General features: G+C 41.6%; 2 protein-coding genes across 2 annotated transcripts; one reads left to right on the forward strand and one right to left on the reverse strand.

Annotated features, from left to right (window-relative positions):
- Positions 1–19,721: 19,721 nt before the first annotated feature.
- SLC16A11 (solute carrier family 16 member 11) lies at positions 19,722–21,687 on the forward strand. The gene is made up of 4 exons (XM_001370452.5): positions 19,722–19,925; positions 20,225–20,368; positions 20,515–21,276; positions 21,392–21,687. Exons 1-4 carry the CDS (start codon positions 19,724–19,726, stop codon positions 21,619–21,621), a joined length of 1,338 nt encoding a protein of 445 aa, XP_001370489.4. The 5' UTR covers positions 19,722–19,723; the 3' UTR covers positions 21,622–21,687.
- Positions 21,688–21,804: 117 nt separating this feature from the next.
- Positions 21,805–25,265, reverse strand: SLC16A13 (solute carrier family 16 member 13). Its single transcript, XM_001370480.4, has 4 exons — positions 24,740–25,265; positions 24,445–24,588; positions 23,417–24,154; positions 21,805–22,828 (listed from the first exon to the last, which is right to left on the reverse strand). Exons 1-4 carry the CDS (start codon positions 24,936–24,938, stop codon positions 22,605–22,607), a joined length of 1,305 nt encoding a protein of 434 aa, XP_001370517.1. The 5' UTR covers positions 24,939–25,265; the 3' UTR covers positions 21,805–22,604.
- Between the last annotated feature and the right edge of the window lie 1,373 nt (positions 25,266–26,638).

The following is a 26,638-nucleotide window of genomic DNA, read 5'->3' on the forward strand; positions in this document are numbered from 1 at the left end:
TCTCAGCCAAAGAAATCAAAACTATTAATAAGCACATGAAAAAGTGCTCTACATCTCTTATAATCAGAGAGATGCAAATCAAAACAACTCTGAGGTATCATCTCACACCTAGCAGATTGGCTAACATGACAGCTATGCAAAGTAATGAATGCTGGAGGGGATGTGGCAAAGTGGGGACATTGATTCATTGCTGGTGGAGTTGTGAATTGATCCAACCATTCTGGAGGGCAATTTGGAACTATGTCCAAAGGGCGATAAAAGACTGTCTGCCCTTTGATCCAGCCATAGCACTGCTGGGCTTGTACCCCAAAGAGATAATGGACAAAAAGACTTGTACAAAAATATTCATAGCTGCGCTCTTTGTGGTGGCCAAAAATTGGAAAATGAGGGGATGCCCTTCAATTGGGGAATGGCTGAACAAATTGTGGTATATGTTGGTGATGGAATACTATTGTGCTAAAAGGAATAATAAAGTGGAGAAGTTCCATGGAGACTGGAACAACCTCCAGGAAGTAATGCAGAGCGAGAGGAGCAGAACCAGGAATACACTGTACACAGAGACTGATACATTGTGGTACAATCGAAGGTGATGGACTTCTCCATTAGTATCAATGCAATCCCTGAACAATCTGCAGGGATCTAAAAAAAAAATACTACCCACAAGCAGAGGATAAACTGTGGGAGTAAAAACACCGCTGAAAAGCAACTGCTTGACTACAGGGTTGGAGGAGATAAGACTGAGGAGAGACTCTAAATGAACACTATAATGCAAACTCCAACAACAGGGAAATGGGTTCGAGTCAAGAACACATGTGACAACCAGTGGAATCATGCGTCGGCTATGGGAGAGGGAAAGGCGGGGGGGGGGGGGGGGGGGGGGGAGGGAGGGGAGGGGAGGAAAAGAAAACAATCTTTGTTTCCAGTGAATAATGTATGAAAACGACCAAATAAAATAATATTTAAAAAAAAAAGAAATAACAAAGGTAAAAAAAAGAAAATTAGGAGAACACATAATAGCATACATGTCAGATCTTTGGGAAGGGAGACTTCAAAACCAAGCAAGACTTAGAAAGAGTTACAAAATGCAAAATAAATAATCTGGAATACATCAAATTAAAAAGTTTTTGTACAAACAAAACCAATGTAACCAAAATCAGAAGGGTGGCAATAAATTGGGAAACAATCTTCATAAAAACCTCTGACAAAGGTTTAATTACTCAAATTTACAAAGAACTAAATCAATTGTACAAAAAATCAAGCCATTCTCCAATTGATAAATGGGCAAGGGACATGAACAGGCAGTTTTCAGTCAAAGAAATCAAAACTATTAATAAGCACATGAAAAAGTGCTCTACATCTCTTATAATCAGAGAGATACAAATCAAAACAACTCTGAGGTATCACCTCACACCTAGCAGATTGGCTAACATGACAGCTATGCAAAGTAATGAATGCTGGAGGGGATGTGGCAAAGTGGGGACACTAATTCATTGCTGGTGGAGTTATGAATTGATCCAGCCATTCTGGAGGGCAATTTGGAACTATGCCCAAAGGGTGCTAAAAGACTGTCTGCCCTTTGATCCAGCTATAGCACTGCTGGGTTTGTACCCCAAAGAGATAATAAGGAAAAAGACTTGTACAAGAATATTCATAGCTGCGCTCTTTGTGGTGGCCAAAAATTGGAAAATGAGGGGATGCCCTTCAATTAGAGAATGGCTGAACAAATTGTGGTATATGCTGGTGATGGAATACTATTGTGCCCAAAGGAATAATAAAGTGGAGGAATTCCATGTGAACTGGAACAACCTCCAGGAAGTGATGCAGAGCGAAAGGAGCAGAACAAGGAAAACATTGTACACAGAGACTGATACACTGTGGTACAATCGAACGTAATGGACTTCTCCATTAGTGTCAATGCAATGTCCCTGAACAATCTGCAGGGATTTAAAAAATACTATCCACAAGCAGAGGATAAACTGTGGGAGTAAAAACACCGATGAAAAGCAACTGCTTGAGTACAGGGGTTGAGGCGATATGACTGAGGAGAGACTCTAAATGAACACTCTAATGCAAATACCAACAACAGGGAAATGGGTTCGAGTCAAGAACACATGTGATAACCAGTGGAATTGTGTGTCGGCTATGGGAGAGGGAAAGGTGGTGGGAGGGGGGGCGGGGAGGAAAAGAAAATGATCTTTGTTTCCAGGGAATAATGTTTGGAAATGACCAAATAAAATAATGTTTAAAATTTAAAAAAAATTGTTATTATCAATTGGGCTGCTAAAAGAATTACACTTAGAGGGAACAGTGACAAACTATATATGATGAAATGCCAAGACATAAATATGTATATAGATATATGTATGCATAAATACATATACATGTATTTATATATATAAGTATATACATATATATTATATATATAACTAGAGCTAAAAAGAGGTTAATACTAAAAGAAATGGGAAAAGAAACAAAAGGGAGTAAATTTATATGTCACAAAGAAGCTCATGGAGGGAGAGGGGAGAACATCAGTACACTGGAAGGGTAAAGAGGTTGGAAATAGGAAATACTCAACTCTTACGTGTATTGAATTTGACTCAAAGAGGGAAGAACAATCAAATCCATTGGGGCAGAGAATTAATTTGTGCTCTATAGGGAAGTAGAAGGGTAATAAATGGACTGATGGGGAGGAAAGCAGTACAAGGAAGGGAGAGGGTGGGGGGTAATTTTAGAAAGACTACAGGGAAAATAAGGGGGGAATAAGAAGGTAGGGGTAGAAAGGGGAGTAAAATAAGGGTGGGAATTAGGGGGACTGATTAAAAACAAAACATTGGTGTAGAAGGAAATAGTGAAAGAAAAAAAGGCAGGATTAGGAGTAGAAATCAAAATGTTGGGAAATACACAGCTGGTAATCATAACTCTGAATATGAACGGAATGAACTAACCCATAAAACACAAGCGAATAGCAGAGTGGATTAGAATAGAAGGGCCTTTCCTAAAAATAATAAACAGTATATATATCTATATCTATATCTATATATCTAAAACCATTAGCAAACATCATCTGCAATGGGGATAAATTAGAAGCCTTCCCAATAAGATCAGGAGTGAAACAAAGATGCTTATTATCACCTCTATTATTTAACATTGTATTAGAAACACTAGCAGTAGCAATTAGAGAATGAAAAAGAAATTGAAGGTATTAGAATTGGCAATGAGGAGACTTAGCTATCACTCTTTGTGGATGAGATGATGGTTTACTTAAAGAATCCTAGAGAATCAACCAAAAAGCTAGTCGAAACAATCAACAATTTTAGCAAAGTTGCAGGATACAAAATAAACCCGCATAAGTCATCAGCATTTCTATATATCTCCAACCCAGTTCAGCAGCAAGAATTAGAAAGAGAAATCCCATTTAAAATCACCCTAGACAAAATAAAATACTTAGGAATCTATCTGCCAAGACAAACACAGGAACTATACGAACACAACTACAAAACACTCTCCACACAAAACTAGATCTAAACAATTGGAAAATCATTCATTGCTCATGGGTGGGAAGAGCTAACATAATAACAATGACAATCCTACCCAAATTAATCTAATTACTTAGTGCCATACCCATTCAATTACCAAAAAACTTTTTTTTTTACTTAATTAGAAAAAAACTATAACAAAGTTCATTTGGAAGACAAAAGATCAAGGATATCCAGGGAAATCATGAAAAAAATATGCGAAGGAAGGAGGCCTTGCAGTTCCAGATCTCAAACTATACTATAAAGCAGTGGTCATCAAAACAATGTGGTACTGGCTAAGAGACAGAAAGGAGGATCAGTGGAATAGACTTGGGGTAAGTAACCTCAGCAAGACAGTCAATGATAAGCCCAAAGATCCCAATTTTTGGGACCAAAACCCACTTTTTAATAAAAACTGCTGAGAAAATTGGAAGACAGTATGGGAGAGATTAGGCTTGGATCAACATCTCACACCCTACACCAAGATAAACTCAGAATGGATGAATGACCTGAATATAAAGAAGGAAACTAAAAGCAAATTAGTGTAAAAATAGACTCGAACTCTGGACTTCAATCCCCACAAGCCCTTGCTCTACTTCCCCAAAATGCTTTGTAATCTCACGGAATTCTGAGGTGGGCCGAGATCGAGAAGGGATTTAACCTGATTGCAAAGGCTTTTGTGCTCTTTTTTGGACTTCCATTTTGGAGCAGAGGAGTCTCTTCCATGATGTGAGGTTATCTTGTCCAGGCCTCTGGCCTAGACAGGTGTTTCTTATCCTGTATTTTCTTTAATCCTTAACTTTTAATAAACCTCTAAAAAATATAATACTCCTTGTAGAGAGAAACTAATTTCTACCTGCCTCAGTCTCCCCTAAATTTTAATCTTTACAGTTGGCAACCTAATGGGAGAAAAAACTCTCAATCTTCTGATTTCTTTTGTGATCTTTAGTTCAGCTTTTAATATCTAGTGCCTAGAAATTTTTTTGAGCCACATTTCTCTGGCTGAGTTTTTTGTTTGTTTGTTTGTTTTTTGCCCTCGCAAAGCTGCTGCTCCTTCCAGCCATTAGCTCCCAGCCCTGCCTGCCTGCCTGCCACTGCCATCCACTTTGGACTGCCCACCCCAGCTGCCCACTCCGCTAGGCCCTGCTTTTCTGCTCTCCGGCTCTGGCCCTGGCCCTGCCCACCTGGGTGGTCTTTCTCTCGCTCACCTGGCTCACCTGATTCAACCAAGATTGCAATCACCTGGTGACCTGCATGCCCAACAAACCCAGATCCTTGGCTGGTAACAAAATGGGGGGGGGGGAGGAGGGGGGAGTATTGGCTCCACGTGGACTGGGGCAGGAGGAGGGATCATAGCAGGGGAGGGAGAAAAGGGAGAGGAGAAGAAACAGACTTTTCAAACAGACTTTTAAGCAATGGGCTATTTAAAAGGATACCTTTTGACTGTTCTGGTAATTTCACTGATTTCACCTGCATGCCAGAAGAAAGATTCAGCCCAAAGATTCAACTTTGAAGGGGCAAATGGGTGGCTCAGGGAACTGATAGCTAGGCCTAAAGACATAGAGTCCTGGGTTAAAATCTGGCCTCAGATACTCCCCAGCTGTGGGGAGCTGGACGGGTCCCTTAACCCCCATTGCCTAGCCCTTACTACTCTGCCTTCGGACAATAGACATTTAAATGGATAATTAAAAACAAACAAACAAACAAAAACCCCAAGGAACTTTAAAGACTGTAGGTTATATATTCTAAGGCATTTCAGACTCCAATGGTTTATACAAATCTCTGTATTTCTATTGCATTTTTTAAGGTTTAACTTTGTGATTTTAAGTTCATATATTACTGGATTCAATATTATTCTGTTATGCTGTTCATTTAAACTACTGAGTTAACTGCTGTTAAATTCTGTTGTTTTTCTCCTATAACTGTGCTGAACAAATATTAATAATTAAGCCCATATAAGAAAAAACAGCTTTTTTCTATTTTGACTTTTTAAATTGTCACATAGAGAATAGATGGACTTCAGAACTGGTTACAATTGTATAACAACCTTTGGAAGATTTAATGTGCTAAATATCTCAACTGATTTTAAGGGTTTTTTAAATATGATTTTTGTAATTTTTTTTAACAATCTCTGGTCATTTTTGCCTGCCCCTACCACGAGGTAAGGCCAATTCTAGCTGAAGTGAAATAAAATTATAACCCCCAACCTTCCCTCATTTCTAAATATGTGAATGGAAGTTGGGCAGTTAATCTCAGGGCATTTGTACCCCTAAAAAGCCTCCAAAAAAGGAGCACCCCTTTATTTATACTCTTCAGCTCACTATTTTACTTCCACCAGAATGATATATAGATTTCTTGATTATGTTCTTAACCCAACATGAGTTTTACTTTGTTTAAAAATATGTTTATACACCAAGGTTGAAAGATTGCTACATTTGTAAAAATTGTGACAAATATCCATCAATTCATAGGTTTTAAAAATGCTATAAGCAACTTATGTGAAATATGATAGTGTGATTGTTTGCTATTGTAATTAATTGGGCTATTGAGAATTTTGGGGATATTGATAACTATATATTTGTACTACTGTATTTTTTAAAAATGAAAAATTATTAACCTTGTTCAATTCATTTACCTTCTACTCACAGTGGAGCATGGCCAGATATTAAGAGGAAATTGGATCTCATTTTTGGTGAGAAAGCCTTGTATGCTATATTTTCTTAGCTGACACAGAGTGTCAATGATTATAAGCTATATTTTTATTTTTTAAAGCTCTTTTATTATTATATTTTTCTTGCATGTGCAATATACTTTTTCAGTTTTTTTTATTTTTTCTCTCCTTTTTATATTTGAAGCACATGTCACCAGTATTAAGATTTTCTTTAACCTTTTGATTTTTCAGTACTACAAGTTTAAGATACATTTGCTAATGCATGCCCTAAAAAGCTTGTGACTATAAAAATGATGCCACTAATTATTTAAAAAATTATGGAACTTTGCTTAATGATTCTGTCTGATTCCAGGACAAGATATACACACAAGAGCCATTGCACCGGGCCAAAGAAAACCCAATCCAGGATGGATTGATGCACTTCTAGGCCAATACAAAGGTCTTGAACCTAGTGTGAAGACTTGAGGTTACTGTGTTTAACATTGTTAGACATAGGCTTTCCTTGTGTCCACACTCACTCTGAACATACTCACAGACGAGTATCCCCGAAACCTTGGCTCATATAAGCTGGTCCCCTTTTCTGTCTTTCATAGTGTGGTACCTTTCTGTAGTCCTGGCTATTGACTGGGTAAATGCATCATTGCTTAGATCATTTTGATTGGGCCCTGATTGAAGGACCTGTTATAGATTTATTTTTCTTTTACTTGGAATTTTTACACATAAGACTTTGATAGTCTATATTTTCATCCAGAAAATTTTCTTTTCTTTTTGATTTTTCTGATGTTTTTGTTAATTTGTCTTACCAATTGATTCATATACCTCATACCTCAGCCATGCATCCCTAAGTGATCCTGTATTTGTCAATCACCCTCTTAACGGGGGGAATGTAAAAAATATTATTATTTTAAATTGCAAAGTTTAAATTCCTTTTGAGAAGAATTTTAGGTAAAGAAGATGCTACCTCTCTGAATCCAGAAACTGAACTGTTGGAGAAGATCCCATGAAGAAGCCTCCAAACCAGACAGCTGCACAAAAATTGAACTTTGGGTGTGGTTGATTGAACATTTATTTGTATGTATACTTTCATGCCAAAGGGGACTGCCCCCTAACTGGCTTTTTGTCAATGCATTCAGCAATTATTGGGTTGTTTTTTTTTCTCTTGTCCTCAAATTACTGTAATGTTTAAGTTGATTATGTTTTCATGATCCTTTTTGGGGAAACTTGTCTCCCCAATAATGATCAAACGGGTGAATGTAAAAATAGACTCGAACTCTGGACTTCAATCCCCACAAGCCCTTGCTCCACTTCCCCAAAATGCTTTGTAATCTCACGGAATTCTGAGGTGGGCCGAGATCGAGAAGGGATTTAACCTGATTGCAAAGGCTTTTGTGCTCTTTTTTGGACTTCCATTTTGGAGCAGAGGAGTCTCTTCCATGATGTAAGGTTATCTTGTCTAGGCCTCTGGCCTAGGCACGTGTTTCTTATCCTGTATTTTCTTTAATCCTTAACTTTTAATAAACCTCTAAAAAATATAATACTCCTTGCAGAGAGAAACTAATTTCTACCTGCCTTAGTCTCCCCTAAATTTTAACCTTTACATTAGGTGAACACAGAATAGCATACTTGTCAGATCTTTGGCAAAGGAAAGGCATTAAAACCAAGCAAGAGCTAGAAAAAAGTCACAAAATATAAAATCAATAATTTTGATTACATCAAATTAAAAAGGTTTTGTACAAACAAAACCAATGCAACCAAAATTAGAAAGGAAGCAACAAATTGGGAAATAATCTTCATTACAAAAACCTCTGACAGAGGTCTAATTACTCAAATTTATAAAGAGCTAAACCAATTTTACAAAAAAAATCAAGCCATTCTCCAATTGATAAATGGGCGAGGGACATGAATAGGCAATTTTCAGTTAAAGAAATCAAAACTATTAATAAGCACATGAAAAAGTATTCTAAATCTCTTATAATCAGAGAAATGCAAATCAAAACAACTCTGAGGTACCACCTCACACCTAGCAGATTGGCTAACATGACAGCAAAGGAAAGTAATAAATGCTGGAGAGGATGTGGCAAAATAGGGACATTAATTCATCGCTGGTGGGGTTGTGGATTGATCCAACCATTCTGGAGGGCAATTTGGAACTATGCCCAAAGGGTGACAAAAGAATATCTACCCTTTGATCCAGCCATAGCACTGCTGGGTTTGCACCCCCAAAGAGATCATAAGGAAAAAGACTTGTACAAGAATATTCATAGCTGAGCTCTTTGTGGTGACAAAAAATTGGAAAATGAGGGGATGCCCTTTGATTGGGGAATGGCTGAACAAATTGTAGTATTTGTTGGTGATGAAATACTATTGTGTTCAAAGGAATAATAAAGTGGAGGAATTCCATGGGAACCTCCAGGAATTGATGCAGAGTGAAAGGAGCAGAACCAGGAGAACATTGTTCACAGAGACTGGTACACTGTGGTGCAATCGAATGTAATGGACTTCCCCATTAGTGGCAATGCAGTGATCCTGAACAACTTGGAGGGATCTACAAGAAAGAACACTATTTACATTAAGAGGAAAACTATGGGAGAAGAAACACAGAAGAAAAACAACTGCTTGAATACATGGGTTAAGGGGATATGGCTGAGGATGCAGACTCTAAATGAACGTCCTAATGCAAACACCAACAACATTGAAACAAGTTCTGATCAAGGACACATGTAATACCCAATGAAATTGTGTGTTGGCTGTGGGAAGGGTGGGAGGAGGGGAGAGAGGGAAATAATATAACTCTTGTAACCAAGGGATAATGTTCTAAATTGACTAAATAAATTAATTTTAAAAAATAAAATAAAATAAAGAATGTATAAGGTATTGAGAGTCAGACCTAGAGACCTAGAGACCTAGAGGGGAAGTCCTGGGTTCAAAACTGGTCTCAGACACTTCCTAGCTGTGTGACCCTGAGCAAGTTGCTTTACCCCCATTACCTAGCCCTTACCACTCTTCTGCCTTGGAAGCAACACACAATATTGATTCTAACATAGAAGGTATGAAATTTTTTTAAAGAATGCAAAAAAGTGATTTTTTTAAAAATGAAAAAAGATAAACAGCCTGGAATGTATTTCTTTTAGTCAAATATCTTTAACAAATACATTTCAATAGCAGAATTTTAGTCTTGAATAAGTGGTTCCTAATGTACTAAAGTTTATTATTCTGACAAAAGCAATTAAGACTTAGGTGTTTCTTGTTGTTTATTACTATTGAGGAAGAAAATGTGGAAGGAAGAAAGGAAGGAAACAAGCATTTATTAAGTACCTATTTTGTGCCAGGCACTATGCTAAGTACTTTACAAATATTATCGCATGTAATCATCACAACAGCCCAGAGAGGTAGGTATGATCATCTCTATTTTACAGTTGAGGAAATTGAGACAGTCAAATGACTTGCCCAGGGTCATACATCTGGTAAGCACCTGAGGTCAAATTTGAACACAAGGTTTCTGACTATAGGCCCAGAATTTCTAAGTGCCTCTAAATTTTAATTAGAGGTTTACAAAAACAAAGAAATAAAGATATAATTACCAAGTCCAGAAATCCCCTGAGTTTTAAGTCAAGAAATAGGGCAGTAGATTATCACGCCCTTTCTAGTAACAATGATAATGTTGTTTTGATTATGCTTCCCTAAGTAAAGAAGTAGAAAGAGAGGGATGCTTAGTGATACAGGTGCAGCAACAGAATAGATGGGAAGACCCCAGTGTTGCTGAGATAGCTCAATTAGCTAGATATGATGTAGTTCAGTTTGGGGGCAGATAGATAGAAGGCTGTGTTGGTAAATCTATGGAATGCATGCCAAAGGGGGCTGTTCCCCTCCCTCTCTCCACACCTGAAGACATTTCTTACATTACCTGTACCTCTGCCCAGCAGCCCAATGGGAGCACTTCCTCCCTCCCCTGTCTGGGGTAAAGGGGCTCACAAAAGGTGTGAGAGGTTGCAGTTTGGGCACTCAGTTCCTAAAAGGTTCACCATCACTGATATAGGATATTTGGATTCAAAATGGGGTCCCTTTCACTTTTTTTTTTAGACCCTTTCCACTGTTGCAGAATTTTCAGCTTAGCCATGTAGGAAACCACAACTGTCACTCAAAAGTAAGGAAGGAGGTTTATTACATATGCATATGCAGACCCAGCCAGGGATCATTCTTCTAAGGGCTGGGCTCCGAGGTAAGGGACTCTGGGTATTTTATGGATTACATACTGTTGTAAGGAAGAGAGAATCTGAGCAGATGAGGTGAGTCTGCAAGGAGATGCATCTAGATGCAGAGATAAGATTCTAGATTGTGTGGGTGAAAGTGGGAAACAGTTAACTGAGGTTGGAGCTGGAGTCTTTTATTTGGTTTGACCTGGAGGGACTGGCTGCTTTCCCTTGGTGGCTGTTTCTACCTTGTCTTTCCCATCCTACCTGCTTACCTGTTGGCTTGTTGTCATCTACTGAGCTTCCTGGTGTGATCCTGAACCATCTGTCTGTAAGATTAGGTCTGGGGTCCTTCTGGATCCAGGACCTCTCCCTGTGCCCTGTCCTGCCAAACTGCCAAAACTTACCGCCTCTATTACCATCAAAAAGGGACAGGGTTTGGGTTAGTATAGGTTTATCTATATTAGGGACTGGGGTCTTTAGACAGATAGGTAAGGATTAGGTTAGCTCAAATCTGTGAAGACTCTCAGTGATAAAACATTTAGATCTGGGGAAGGTTTAGGTAGTTATTAGTTTAGGATTATCCAAATCCCCTTTTCACCTTCCTTGTCATAATAAATCCAACAATCATCCTTGTTATATAGTGGTCTGTGTTTGTTACCTCAGGACAGACTCTTCCTAGACTGGGTCTGTTACCCTGGCAGGCCACAGTCAACCTACTGACACTGCCTTCCCAAATCAGTTAAATCTTCTGATACTGGCCCTATCTGAATCATCTAATTCCATCCCCAAACCACCCTCCATTATAATACCCAGTCAGGGGTTTCTATGAGTTACATGATACATACTCAATAGCTTCCATGGGTTACATGATACTTGCACAAGAGTTTCCATGAGTTATGAACCCAAGCATGATGGACAAGTACAGGCATCAGAACATAGGCAAGGACAGACATCCATCATGGTTTTGTTAGGTCACAGCATGGGGAATAATAGTACCCTATGAAGTGGAACAACTGCTTTGTTCTAGCAGGTGCAGAGGAAGGAGGGGCTATCGGTCACCCTTGTTTGTAGCAAGTTCCTGGGTGTGTCAGTCTTGCAAAACTAGTCCTTATAACATAAGAGGGTCCCTATAGGGGAGATATAAGGATTTTCCACTTCAGCACCATCTTAGAATCAATACTGATTATTGGTTTCAGGGCAGAATTGCAGTAGGGCCTAGGCAGTTAGGTTAAGTGACTTGCCCAGCATCACACAGCTAGGAAGTGTCTGAGGTCATATTTGAACTCAGGATCTCCCATCTCTAGGCCTGGCTCTCTACCCACTAGGTAATCTAGCTGCCCTCTCTTTTCAATTTTAAAAATTATCAAGGACCCCAAAAAACTTTTGTTTATGTGGGTTTTATATACTGTATGCTCGTGAGAGAATGAGTGAAAAACTGCAAATAATGTCTCATTACTATCACAAAAATAGTTTTGATCTCAAATACACCCTGAAAGGGTCTTAGAGACCTCCAGAGGTCCTTGGACCATACTTTGGGAACCACTGATATTTATTAAGTACCAATTACTTATGTGTGCCAATTACTGTACTAAATCCTTTACAAATATTACTGAGAGCTGAGTTAAAGTTTTTCTTACCCAGTTTCAAAAAAAAAGCCAGGGCAATTCTTCCCCACACTAACCCACCCCCCAATTTTTTTAAACCTTCACCTTTTGTCTTAGAATTGATATTCTGTATCAGTTCCAAGGTAGAAGGGAATTGAGGTTAAGTAACTTGCCAAGACTAGGAAGTGTCTAAAGCCAGATTTGAAACCTGAACCTTCCATCTCTACAGATCCCCATTCTTACTTTGTTGTGTTCATGTTAGAGATTGCCCTGATTTCAACTGGACACTTTTCCCATTTCAGATATTTTTCTCTCCCCACTATGCCTGGTATTATGGTTTGAATGGTGGTAATGATGGTGGCAGGACCTCACTGGCTGGCATCTGGGTATACATAAGAACAGCAATTAATCCTACCCTTGTGGTGCACTTCATAAAGTGAGTCTGGACACCCTGAAGTTCAATTAATGGAACCAATATTATTTATTAATAATATATTATTATTATTAATACATTATTATAACTGGCCAAGGCAGCCTTCCTAGTGAAAGTTGCACCAGACTGAAGTTACAATGCAGTTTTTATAGGGTGAAAGATACAAAGCAAACGTTCATTATGAGACATAACTTTGATGGAGCAAGCAGCCTTATCATCTAGAAGCTAAATTGGTCAGTGGCATGGGGTACAAGCCATTCCTTGTATCTTATCCCAGCTGCCAGCCCTAAGGGAGTTATTTTCTCATGGATTCTATCTATTCTGAGCTGACTGACCTTCACAGGAAAGCTCCATTCTGAATTCTACTTTCCCAGGGAAAAACAGATTTTTCTGGTTAATGACTTCGTTTACTTCAATCCCTCCTTTTCTATTGTGTGTCAAACTCTTGAATCACCTTCAGTGGGCATGGGAGGGTAGTGAGACCGCAAGGCCAAAAGTTTGACTGTATCTAGGTGCCAGTGGACATAGGATGCAAGGCAATTTATTAAGCAGGGGCCAATACCAGGCCTCTGGGGGATCAGTGGGAGATTGTGAGCACAGGACAAGGGGGAGAGGCTCAGAGCAGTAGCTGTGCTGGCAATGCAGCTCTCTGAGGCCGAGCAGTTTTGTCCTGTAAAACAAGCTTTATCAGGGTGCCCTGCTTTCCCGTCTATCATTCCCTGGACCTCATGAGCCACTGAGAAATCTATGAGGGAAGCCCCCAACTCCCCTTCTCTGCAGCGTGACCTGGGATTTGTCTGGCTCCACAGGGCAGGGGTCTCCCACCCCCAGACTGTACAGTGAAAGTTACCAGGCATGTTGCAGGGAGTGAGCCCTGCCGATGTCACCGACCAACCCCCATAAGAGCGGAGCCTGCAGGATCCTCCTGCCCATTCCAGGAGGCTTCATTGTCCTGTCTCAATACATCTTTTGGTATACTTTTGATACAAGAATGGAGATGACAACCATGATGTAGATTCCAGAATAATTGAGGAAGGTAGAAGAATGTCCTAGTGTCATGGCATGACCTTCAAAATAGAGATTGATTGAAGTTGGCAGATAAAGTTTTTTTTAATCCTTACCTTCTATCTTAGAATCTATACTGGGTATTGGTTCTAAGTCAAAAGAACAGAAAGGGCTAGGCAATAGGGCTTAAATGACTTGCTCAGGTTCACACAACTAGAAAGTATCTGAGGCCATATTTGAACCCAGGACCTCCTGTCTCTAGGCCTGACTTGCAATCCCTTGAGCCACCTAGTTTACCCCCAGATAAAGTTTTAAGGGAGCAGGTAGTATGCTCTCACCTCCAGGCAATTTGAGATGGGGGGCTAGTATGTAAAAAAGTAGCATTAAGCATTAGAGAACTTTTAGAACTCTGGCTGGAGTCCTCAAGGGAAATTGAAGTTAGGTGAATGTAAAGAGGTGGCAGGAATATATGTGGAAGAAATTGAGAGGATAAAGAATACTAATGTGATCAGGGGCAGCTAGGTGGTTCAGTAGATAGAGAGCTAGATCTGGAGTCAGGAAGTCCTATGTTCAAATTTGCTTCAGTCACTTCCTACTTATGTAATCCTGGGCAAGCTACTTAACCATAATTGCCTAGCCCTTACAACTCTACTGCCTTAGGACTGATACTTCTTATCAATTCCAAGCCAGAAAGTGAGTTAATAAAGGGGGGGGGGAGAGAAGTCAACCATAAAACAAGAAGAGAGAGACTTGGAGAGAAAAATAGAGACAAGTATAGATAAAGGTATAGAGAAAATTCTGGATCAGGTGAGCAACGAGATGGTGGATTAGATATTTTCTCTCACCTGAATGATCTTTCAAGCTAGTCCAAAACAGAAATTATACACCAGATAAAGCAACTCAAGCTGTTTCCATGGTCTAGAACATCAAGAATCCAAATGAAGGTTAAAAGAACAAATGAACCAGGACCTGACTCTGAACTTACTCAGCACTCCTACCCCAAATACAGACATCAAGGCTGATATAGACCCAAGGACTCGACAGAGGATTATGTCCACTCACTGCTACATCCTGGTCTGTTTTCTCTCACTTTCCAGTAGTAGACCAGGAGAACTGAAGAAGAGAAGGAGTGGGACAAGTCATCAGAACAGGAGACGATGTATATGGAGGGACTGTGCAATACCACCCCCTCCCAAGTCTGAAGGAAAGAACATAACATCCAGCTGGGGCCAGCTCTCCCCACCCAAAAGCAGTTGAAGCAGAGACCTAGGTGGGTGAACTATGAATTGTGTATTGAACTGAGACCCTTGGAGTCCTGCCCTGAAGGAAACTACAATCAAAAGGAAGTATAAATTACATTTCCTATAAATGATATTTCTTCTAATTGGGGGGGGGGGGGAGAGACTGAAAGTACTAAAGAAAAAAAACTCAGATCCTTGCCCATAAACATATAAATCAATGGGAAAAACAGTAATAACAGAAGGAAATACTGTATGCATAAATACTACAAAAGAAAGGAAAATGATCTAACACTTGATGAGACTTTGTGAAATATAAGAACATGGAGTCACAACACATTATTCCTGAGTGATTCGAAAGAGAAATGAGAAGTATGAGAGTAGAATTTGTCCTGAAAATGATGAGTAAAATACACAAATAAATATGTGTCTCACCAAAGAAACCAAAGAATGGGAATGCAAATACACAAAAGTAAGGACAACCTAGAAGAAAAGAAATAAAAAACAATAATATTAAAAGAAAATATTGCAAGCAAAACACATTGAACATACTGAAACACAGAATATGCAGTGACAATCTAAGGATTATGAGTTTCCTAGAAGAATAGAACACAACAAGACAAAAAACTTTAATGCCCCAATGTAGGAAATAATAACAAACTTCCCAGAACTTCTAAACACAGAAAATGAAACTAAAATGGAAAAATTCACAGATCACCTCCAGGAAAAAAAATCCAAGGCCCCAAACTACAAGACACATAATGGTTAAATCTAACAATTCAATTAAACAATTCAGAAACAAGAAATCATGCAGTCTTAGAAAGAGAAGAGACTAGGGGCAGCAACATTTTTGAATGATTAAAAAGTGAGGGGAAAAGAAGGAAATCTTACTTTGGAGATGGGAGGGAGTTCAATTGAACGCTCACTGGGTTAAAACATTCATTTCAGAACTAAAGAATAGGCCTAGCTGAAGAGGCAGAGTGGAAGAGGGAATCCATTTTTTTCTCTCTGAGAGAGAAAAAGAGAGGAAAGAAATATGTAACTAGATAAAAGCAGGTGAGAAAAAAAATAATAAATAAAACCTCAAAGAAAAAGATGCATCAGATGAGAAGGGATCAGAGATCTGGGGAAGAGAGCCAGTGTGAGCAGGGCCTCCTTAAAAAAAGATTAAAGTGAGGGAACATAATACTGTGTTTACAACAGAAGAGGGAACTTGAAACCGTAAAGCTTTAGCACAACAATGTTAATATATCTAGAATAAGAAGAGAACAGGTGAAATGTGAACAAAATTTGTATCAAATTTCTCTGATAAGAATTTGGTAGCCAAGATATACAAAAAATTAATAAATATATAAGAATAATTCTTGTTCAGTTGTTTCATACTCTTTCCTGAATCATTTGGGTTTTCTTGGCAAAGACAATGGAGAAATTTGCCATTTCTTCTCCAGCTCATTTGACAGATGAGGAAACTGTCAAATGGGGTTAAAAGAGTTGCCCATTCAAAAAATTGGAAAATGAGGGGATGCCCTTTGATTGGGGAATGGCTGAAAAAGTTGTGGTACCTAATGGTGATGGAATACTATTGTGCTAAAAGAAATAATGAACTGTGAATTCCATGTGAACTGGAATGACCTCCAGGCATTGATGCAGAGTGAAAGGAGCAGAACCAGGAGAACATTATACACAGAGACTGATACACTGTGGTATAATCAAATGTAATGGACTTCTCTACTAGCAGCAATGCAATGATCCAGGACAATTCTGAGGGACTTATGAGAAAGAGCACTATCCACATTCAGAGAAAGAACTATGGGAGTAGAAACACAGAAGAAAAACATGGTTTGATGGGGATATGATTGGGGATGTAGACTCTAAATGATCGCTCTATTGCAAATATTAATAATAGATTTTGATCAATGATATATGTAAACTCAATGGAATTGCTCATTGGCCATGGGAGGGGGAGGGAAGAAGGAAGGAACTATGGGAAAATATTCTAAATTAAATACATTTTTTTAAAAATGAGATTAAAAAAAGTTATCCATTTTCAGATCACTAGTAAGCATCTGAGGCTGGATTTGAACTCATGAAGATAAGACTTCCTGATTCCAGGCCTAGTGCTCTATCCACTGTGCAACTTTGCTGTTTATATAAGACTAATAGCCATTCCCCAATAGATAAATGGTTAAAGGATATGAAAAAACAATTCTCAAGCAAATAGCAAAGAATCCACAACATGTATAAAATTCTGCAAATCACTAATAAATGCATTTAATTTATTATGAAATGCAAATCAAAGCAACACTGAGGTTTCACTTCATATTCTGAAAATTGGTATAAATGACAAAAAATGCCAATAGTCAGTTTTGGAGGGGTGGAGAGATAGGCATATTAATATATTGTTGGTGGAACTTTAAAATGGTACAAACAATTTTAAGTAAATTTTAAATAATGAAAATAAAGTGATGAAATAAAATGCTCATACCCTTTGAACCAGAGACTCCCATTATTGAATTTATACTCCAAAAAAAGCCACTGAGAAGGAAAAAATGCCCATAAATTTCAAAATATTTATAGCAGCATTTTTTGTGATAGCTGAGAATTTGAAACAAAGTAAGATGCCCATTATTTGGCAAATAACTAAACAAATTGTGGTATATTAATGTAATGGAATATCACTGTGCTATAATAATTGATGTACTTGATGAATACATAAGTGTGGAAAGAACTATATAAACTGATACATAGTGAAGTGAGTAGATCCAAGGAAACATTATACACATGACTAGAACATTCTAAATGGAAAAATGACACACAAAAGTAAAAAGTAAATGGAATATAATTTTAAAAAGTAAATGTAATAAAATTACAAAGATCAATTAGGACTTAAATGAAGAGGTAGGGAAAGACACTTCCAATCTACCCCTTTGTGGAGATGGATGTTCACAGGTGTTTCACATTGTTCATATTTTGGAACTTAAAAAAACCCACAAACAACTCTTACCTTTTGCAGGTCTAAGACAGAAGAGTAGCAATTGGGGTAACATGACTTGCTTAGGATCACACAACTAAGAAATGTCTGAGGCCAGATTTAAACCTAGGTCCTCTTGACTCCAAGTCTATTGTTTTATCCATTGTGCTCTAGTTGCCCCCAAACTTTTTTGATGTATCAATCAATGGTGCTGATTTTTTTCCTTTCTAAAAAATACTATTTGTCACATGGGATTGAGAGGGGGAGGGTATATAAAAAACAAAACATACAAATAAAAACTTATTTTAAAAGGTGTGGAGAGAGAGAGAGAGAGAGAGAGAGAGAGAGAGAGAGAGAGAGAGAGAGAGAGAGAGAGAGAGAGAGAGAGAGAGAGGTAAAGGAAGTTCCAAAGGAAATCACTGAATTAAACAATGTATTCTTTTTAAAAAAACAAACTGTACAAAACTCTGTCATATGTGATCCTATTTATCTCTTCACTATTTAAAGAAAGCTCATTTTTATTGATTTTTGTCAAGTTCATAATAATAAAAATTCTTTTTTTAATTTGAAAAAGAAAAGAGAGAAAGAGAGGTGGTTCCTTGGGACTTGGCAAAACATTTTCCTATGGGTTAGATTTCTTTGTCTATAAACTGGACAAAGGGTTTGGAAGGCAGGTTTTGCTAGATGATCTTGAAAATGCTTACATCTCTAAGGCTATGGTCCTATGGAGGTGGAGGGTATTAAGGGGGGAGGAGATTGGAAAGTGGAGAAAAGGCATTCCAATAAGAATGATGAAATGATGCTTTTCACTGTTTTGCTCTCTATGTGTATTTCCAGAATGGGTATGTTTGTTCCTACTCATCTGTGACTTTATCATTCATGCAGAATGTTGAGTGGAATTACAATAAAGTTGATTGATTTGCTGTTGATGCCTGGGCTTCACCCACTCCTGAGCTGATCATTAGAAGCCTGATTTCTAGTCTTCACCCCTAGAATGATGTGGTAATATTTTCAGTTGGCTTCAGTTTTCTCTTCTTCTTTTTTTTAAACTCTTACCTTCCATCTTAATATCAATACTATGTTTTGGTTCCAAGGCAGAAGAGTGATAAGGGCTAGGCAATGGGGGTTAAATGATTTGCCCAAGTCACACAGGTTGGAAGTATTTGAGGCCAAATTTGAACCCAGGACTTTCCATATCTAGGCCTAACTTTCAATCCACTGAAACACCTAGTTGTCCCCTTCTTCTCTTCTAAATAAAGGTATTAGAACTTAAGTTTACTTCAAGGGTCATTCCTAGCTCTGACTAATGTCTTACCAATCTATGTCTATTCCTGGACCAAAGGTGCATTCAGAGCTTTGTAAATCCCTCTACTCCATTGCTGAGACAAGAGCAGGTGAGTGGATGTATGAGAAACTGGAAAGGATTTCCCTCCCCTACAAGAGAGGTAATTCAATCTCTGTGGGATTCAACTCCTAGACGTCTTGTTTTTCTCCTGTGATTGGCTAAGCAGCCCTGGTTCACCCCCACCCCTGCCTTCTGCAGTGCCTTCTCCTTCCTTCTCTTTGCCCAGGTGGCTTTGGTCCCTCAGGGTAACTACTGTTTACAGAGAGAGAGAATCTGTTGAAACTCAGTTCTGTTGCTCTCTTCTCTTTTCTAGGTTTTTCTCCTTCTGGCAGAAGTGGGAAAGGGATCATCTTTGCCCTCTCCCTCCCTAAACAGACAACACTGAAGGTAAGTCAGGAGAGAAGGACGGGTATAATACCCTTGAACACCCTAGGATTGAAGGATGGAATGTTGTTTAGGAAGGGCTCTTCTGTCATCTGGGCTCCTAGATCTCTCCCACCTCATTCTTTTTACTCCTCATTCTGACCTAAAGGAGCCAGCAGCCCCTCTTCACCCACCCCATTCTTCCTCATGATCCTGGTCGTTAAAGAGTCAGGACAGACACGTGTGTGTGTGTGTGTTTTGTGTGAGGAGGTGGCCCCAAGGGAGAGGAGAGGAAGGAGAGAGAGGCGAGTGAGGTCCTCATGATCCTCTGCATTCCTCCCCTGCTGTCTTTCTCATTTCCTTATTTCTATCCCAACAGGGGATGATGCCTCCCCCACTCGCCAGGCCCCCTGATGGAGGCTGGGGCTGGGTGGTAGCAGGGTCCGCATTTGTGGTGAATGGGCTCTCCTATGGGCTGCTCCGCTCTTTGGGACTTGCCCTTCCTGCCTTCGAAGAGTATTTTGACCGAAGTACCCAGGACACTTCGTGGGTCAGCGCCATAGCTCTGGCTGTGCAGCAAGCTGCCAGTGAGGAGGGCCCTAAGCAAGCAGGGATGGGGGGAGGGGAAATGTGATTTTTAAGAACTCAGTAAAGGACAAAATTGTAGTCCCCAAAATATAGTAGAGGACATTGCTAAGAAGAGGGCCAAAGAGCTAATCCAGCTATTCGCCTGGAGGACACAAGTGGGTGGATGCAGAGCAGGAAGGTGGGCCTCAGAGAGGGTTTTTTGGAGGGGTTGGTTTGGAGGAGGGAGAGCACCTTGCAAGACAGAAGCCAAGCAGAAGCAGGGCCTCCTGGAAATGACCATAATCTCCATCTCTCTCAGGTCCAGTGGGGAGTGCTCTGAGTACCCGCTGGGGGGCACGTCCTGTGGTGATGGTTGGAGGCACCATCACTTCCCTGGGCTTCATTCTCTCTGCCTTTGCCAGCAGCCTCCTGCACCTCTATCTTGGCCTTGGCCTCCTTGCGGGTGAGGTGGGAGAGGGAGGGAAGTGGGGTACCTGCATTCCTTGTGACAGTGGGATCTTGGGAGAGAGGGAGGTCAAGGCAAGAAGCCTGGGTCCTCAAAGGCAGTAAGGGTGGCGTTATTGACTTCAGCTGTCCTCTTTTCTGTAGGCTCCGGTTGGGCTCTGGTGTTTGCCCCAGCCCTGGGTACGGTCTCTCGATACTTCTCCAGGCGCAGGGTCCTGGCTGTGGGGCTAGCCCTGACTGGCAATGGGGTGGCCTCCTTGCTGTTGGCCCCAGTGCTACAGCTTCTCCTTGATGCCTTTGGCTGGCGAGGTGCCCTGCTCCTGCTTGGGGCCACCACCCTCCACCTCATACCCTGTGGAGCTCTGCTTCGGCCTTTGTCCCTCTCTGGAGATCCTAATACCCCACCTCAGAGTCCTCTCAATGCTCTTGGACTCACCCTGTTCACCCACCCTGCCTTTGCTGTGTTTGCACTGGGGACAACCCTGGTTGGAGCTGGTTATTTCATTCCCTATGTGCACCTTGCCCCCCATGCCTTGGACCTTGGGCTTGGAGGATATGGGGCAGCCCTGGTGGTTGCTGGGGCAGCAGTGGGAGATGCAGGAACCCGACTGATCTCTGGGTGGCTGGCAGACCATGGCTGGATCCCTCTTCCGAGGTTGTTGGCCATAACTGGGACACTGACTGGGCTGGGGCTGGTGGCAGTGGGGCTGGTACAGGAACAAGAAGAAGGGTGGGGGGGACCCCTACTGGCAGCAGCAGGAGCCTATGGGATGAGTGCAGGTGCATTTGCTCCACTGGTGTTTGGTGTCCTGCCTGGTCTTGTAGGACTTGGGAGCATCTTGCAGGCCACAGGGCTGGTGATGATGCTGATGAGCTTGGGAGGGCTCCTGGGCCCACCAATTTCAGGTAAGGGAGTCAAGCATACAGGATAATCCAGCCCCCTTTTTCCTCCTGAGTTTCTACCTTCCCTTGGGAAGATAAGTTTTTAACCTTCCAATGCCTCTTCTCTCCTGTTCCATAGGTTTTCTCCGGGATGTGACAGGTGATTTTAAGGCTTCCTTTCTTATCTGTGGCTCCTTCATCCTCTCTGGCAGCTTGGTCTACTTGGCACTCCCTGGGGCCCTGCCTCCCTGTCATCCTGCCCCACTTCCCTCAACCCCTCCTCCTGAGCAGGGAGAGCTCCTTCCTATACCTGAGAGTGTCCTGGCCTCCCCAAGAGATCCTCATTCCATCCCAAACACTACTTGTTGACTTCTTTCTTTCTCCTTTCCTACCAAATAAAGTTTCTGCCAACCTCCTTTTCATCCATGTTCAAACCCCTTAAACAACCCAGAAAGTTGAGGAGATTATAAGTGGAAGGGAAAGGAGGGATGGGAGATGCTAGGATATCAGATATTGGGATCCAGGAAACCCCCAAATTGAGGAAGACAAGTCTGAGGGACAAGGCATGGTTTCTTTTATTCTCCCTGACAGGCAGGCCTCCCTAGGAGGTTGGCCTCCCCTCTACTCCTACTTGGGTGGTACTAAGAAAAGGTACCTTGGTTTTGACTGAGGAGAATGATCAGGATACATATGTCCCTACCCTGATCTCTGAACAGGATCTTAGACATGGACAGGACCATGAGGTCTCTTCCCCCTGTTCCCTTTTCATCTTCATCTTCTTTCTCCACTAGGACCCTTTGACATAGCCTGCAATTTACCCTCTCCTAGGACCTGAGGGAACCAGGGATCCCATTGACAGCCCTCAGCCTTTCCACTCAAGTGTTGATTCCTTCCTCTGACAAAGAGGTGGCAAATAGTTGACAGAGAGTAAAGTCCCAGCCTCTGAGAGAGGATAAACAGTAGTCAGGTCCATGACCTCATCCATGTACTCATCTTAATTTCTCTCTGTCCTGAAGTGGAAATCTCAATGAGGTTCTATCTGAGGCCAAATCAAAATCATCAAACAGGTCTTTGCCATGGGTCTTTGATCCCATGCTTAAGACTGGTAATGGAGGGAAGGGGAAGAAAAACAACAAAGGGCTCTGAACTCATGTGGTCTTTTGAGCCTTGGAGGCAACAGGAGGGTGGAAGAGAAGGAAGGAAGAATTATCACAAAGCAACAAAAGGGAGCTTAAGAAACACAAAATCTCAAACATATCATCTACTCCTAAACAGGCCCAGAGAGGCAGATATAAATAACTAAGGTCATGGAGAGAAAGTGAAGGTGAGGAGATACTGGAACCTGATCTAAGTTAGGGCTCTTGGGCCTCTGGGATTCCTTCTTTATACTCAGCACTTTGGAGGGAGACTTTGGCTTCCAATGATTTTCTCCCAGAATTCTGTTCTGTGGCAGAAGGCAGGAAGAAGCAGGAGAAGAAACCAGGGAGAGTAAGGAGTATCAGACTCCCACTGAGAAGGAAGGCTCCAGCCACTACAAAAGAAGCTGTGTAGCTGCCTGTCAAATCTCGGAGATAGCCTAGGACAGAGAAGAGAGAGGGAAAGAGGGAAAGGTAAGTTAATTCTGAACAAGGGGTTAATTAGCAACTTTCTAATCACCACTTCTCAAGTTTATAAGGTAGATAATTTAAAACTCCTGGTCAGCATCATTACAGTCATCCCCCTGCCTCTGCATTGCACAATTCAAATGGAAAATCCTACTCCTTATTCAGAATACAAAGGGTACTTGGAAAGAAGCAGGACTAAAACAATTCCATCATATCTACTATCCAATTTTTCCTATTCACATTGCTTGCTCCCATTAACTGTTAACTGACTGTGGACAATACTTGCAGCTAACAGCATTTAGATTCTCTTCCAGTCCCAGGACTTTGATCAAATCTGTAGTCAGAGCCCGGGACAAGAATCAGAAAGGAAAAGTCAAGAGCACTTTAATCCCTGGTTAGTTCTTTCAAAAACCACATGCGTCATCAGAGCTCAAGGGTTATGATTAGATTTTCCTACTAACCTTTCTCTTCACTAGTCTATACTTTTCCCAGAGATCGAGGTATTTACCAACTCCCTCCTTCATTAGAGACCCTAGTAATGGCCCTCGTAGCCCTCTTACCTGACAATGGTGCCCCCAACAGTCCCCCGGTGCTCTCTACCAGCTGTAAGAGACCTAGACCGCTGTATATCCTTCCAATTCCAACAAGTTCAGGCAGGACTGAGAACGCCACAGGGGTCAGGGCCCCTGCAGTAAAACCATAGACCACAACCAGGGCCATGAGGATGAAGGGTTCTTGTGCCACAGGGAGCAGGGCTAATGCCATCCCTGTCAGAAAAGACCATAGTGCCAGCTGCCGGGCCACAGGCCCTGGGCATATGTCCCCCAGCCACCCAGAGAACACACGCCCTAACAAGTCTGCCACAGCCACCAAAGACAGGAGGAAGGCTGAAGGCAAGGGATCCCATCCCAAGTCCTGGGTATGTGCCACAAGGTGAACGTAGGGGATAAAATACCCAGCATTGACTAAAGTGAGGGCAGTAGTATAACGTAGGAAAGGGCCATGGTGGAGCAGGGAGGTCAGCTGAGCCATGGGGCCTCCCACTGAAGGGTCTTCTGCCAGTCTGAGGGGTCGAAGGAGGGCCCCACAGGCCAAGAGGTGTAAGGAGAGAGCAGCTACCAAGAGAAGGGCACCTCGCCATGCGTAATAGGTGATAAGCCACTGGAAGAATGGAGCAAAGGCAAAGGAAGAGAGACCTATGCCAGTCAGTGCTAATCCTGTGGCCAGTGAACGCCTCCGAGAAAAATATCTGGAGAGACAGGCCAGGGTAGGGGTGAAGGTCAGGGCCCAGCCAGAGCCTACCAGAAAAGAAAAAAAAAAACAAAACAGATAAAAATTTAGCAGATTGAGGCATGTATACCCCCTTAACATTGTGGGTTTTTTTGTTTGTTTTGGGGGCCAAGGCATTCCAGATTCTTACTTCCTGATTCTCCTCTTCCCCTTGGGGACCCAGGAAGCCTTGTTATGTCCTGGCCTTCTCCTTCAAAGGAGGACAGGAAGGAAGAACATGGGGTCCCAGAGCCCCCTGAAGAAAGACTCAATCCTCCCTTGCCCATTTTCCCTGGCCCCGATCATCACACAGAATTACCCGATATCAGGCCGATGCTAAGGTACAGATGCGTCAAGGAGGTCGCAAATGAGGCCAACATCATTCCCAGGGCAGCCAAGATACCCCCTGCCATCACCACAGGGCGGGGGCCAAAACGTGTACTCAGGGCACTGCCCACAGGACCTGGGAATGTGGAGGGAGGGGAGCTGCAGACTGCAAGTTTTTCAGAGAAGAGCCAAGGACCTCAAACTCTTGCCCAAACTCCCCTCGGAGAAGCAGGCAGTCAGCCCCTTTCCCTCCCCCGCGACCATGGCATTTCCTCTGGCCTCCATACTCCCAAACTGCTGCACCGCGATCCCAATCGAGGTGATCCAAGAGACCCGTGCCGCTGGCTCTTCGAAAGCTGCCATGAACTCCAAGAAGAAGACGCCGAAAGATTTCAGCACCCCAAACACCAGAGCGGACTGGAAAAAGGCTGAAAGAACCACGATCCATCCCCAGCCCCCATCTGGGGGCTCGACCCGGCGGACCATACCGGGATCAAATAGGTGGTCGAGTGGAAGGCGGTCGCACAGCGCCGAAGGCTGACGCAACCTAACCCGTGGTTTAATGGGTAAACTGGGACAGGGGGAAAGAGTGTAAGGGGCAAGGGGCGGCACCTCCACCCACCAAGAGTGCGTTGTAGGCAGGCGCACACCTGAGACAGTGGCCCCTCACTACTTACACTCCGTAACCCCCCAACTCTCCACCACAGCAGAGCGGGAAACCACTAGTGCTTAAGTGAGAACCTGAACTACCCCAGTAGTAGGGAGAAAGTCTGATTCCGGGTGATTTCGCTGTCTAGTCTCTAGAGAGGGTGAGGCCCCGGGTCAAGGCACGCCTCCTTTTCTGTAGCAACTGTAGTTCTAGTCCTAGCCAAGCTAAGAATGTTGGGTGATCTGTGAAAAGGGGCTGGGTCAGTAGGTTGGAAAAAAACTGGGGAAATCCTAGCACTCCAAAGTGAAAGAGATTAATTAGTCAGTACTAGTCCGTTCTAAGGACTGGAAGGATCTTCATAAACCTGAAAGGAGTGGTACCTTAGTAGGACATGCTGGTAAATTTAACCACCACCTTGGGGGGAGAGGCGGGGTTAATATTTCTTTCCGTCACTTTCTTAAGTCTAGACACAATCCATAAAAGAACAATCCAGGTCCTAATTTGTGTCGTATGGAGAATTTAGAGATGTAAATGGTCAAGTTGAAAATTTAACAATAGGATCTTGCGACACTAAATTGAATCCATAAGGCATCAAACTTCGACACTAATAATGATGTATTCTCAGGGCATCTAAGTGACTTAATGAATAGAGCCCCAGACCTAGACACTGGAGGTCCTGGGTTCAAATGTGGCCTCACACACTTCGTAGTGGGCAAATCACTTAACCCCACCTGCCTAGTCCTTGCCACTCTTCTGACTTGGAACCAATACTTAGTGTTTCTATTTAAGTTCTAGATTCTAAGACAGAAAACAAGGGTTTAAAAAATGCATTCTCCATGCTTTCTGCAGGATAGTTGAGATGATGGGTGATGAAAAACTTGGAAAGACTTTATGAAGTGATATGGAGTGTAGTAGAACCCTAGAACAAATCATATCACCCCAACCAGAATAAGACAGACTCAACAACAACAACAACATTAGAAAAGAGCACACATCTTGAACACTACATTCTAGAAGGCAAAGTATATGGGTTTACAGCCAAGAATGACTTCGTTAGCAAAATTGTTCATAATACTACAGGGGGGAAAGTGGATCTTTATTGAAACAGAATACTTCTAAGAATTCTTGGTGAAAAGCTCAGAAATAGGTAGAAATTCTGTAGTTCAAACATGAGTTAAGAGAAACATAAAAAAATAACATCAATGAAAAATGAATGAGGAGGGACTAAACAAGGATAAAATTGCCGAATTCAAAGATGGGGAAGTGATACACATGTCCCTTCTATCATCATCATGTCAAATTAAACAAAGCCTAAGAATGGTTGTTAGAGTCTTAATGACCTTAAGAAAAGGATGAAAATGAGACAGCTAGGTGACTCAATGGATAGAGAGCTATACAGAATAGGACTTTTTTTTAATATGGCCAATGTGGGAATTTGTTTTAATTGACCATATATATTTGATTGACTATACTAGTTTTGATTTTATTTGGGATACATTTAGGATTGGGGGTGGGAAGATAAGGCAGATTTTTGCTG

Source organism: Monodelphis domestica, chromosome 2 (assembly GCF_027887165.1).
Source record: "Monodelphis domestica isolate mMonDom1 chromosome 2, mMonDom1.pri, whole genome shotgun sequence".
NCBI lineage: Eukaryota > Metazoa > Chordata > Mammalia > Didelphimorphia > Didelphidae > Monodelphis > Monodelphis domestica.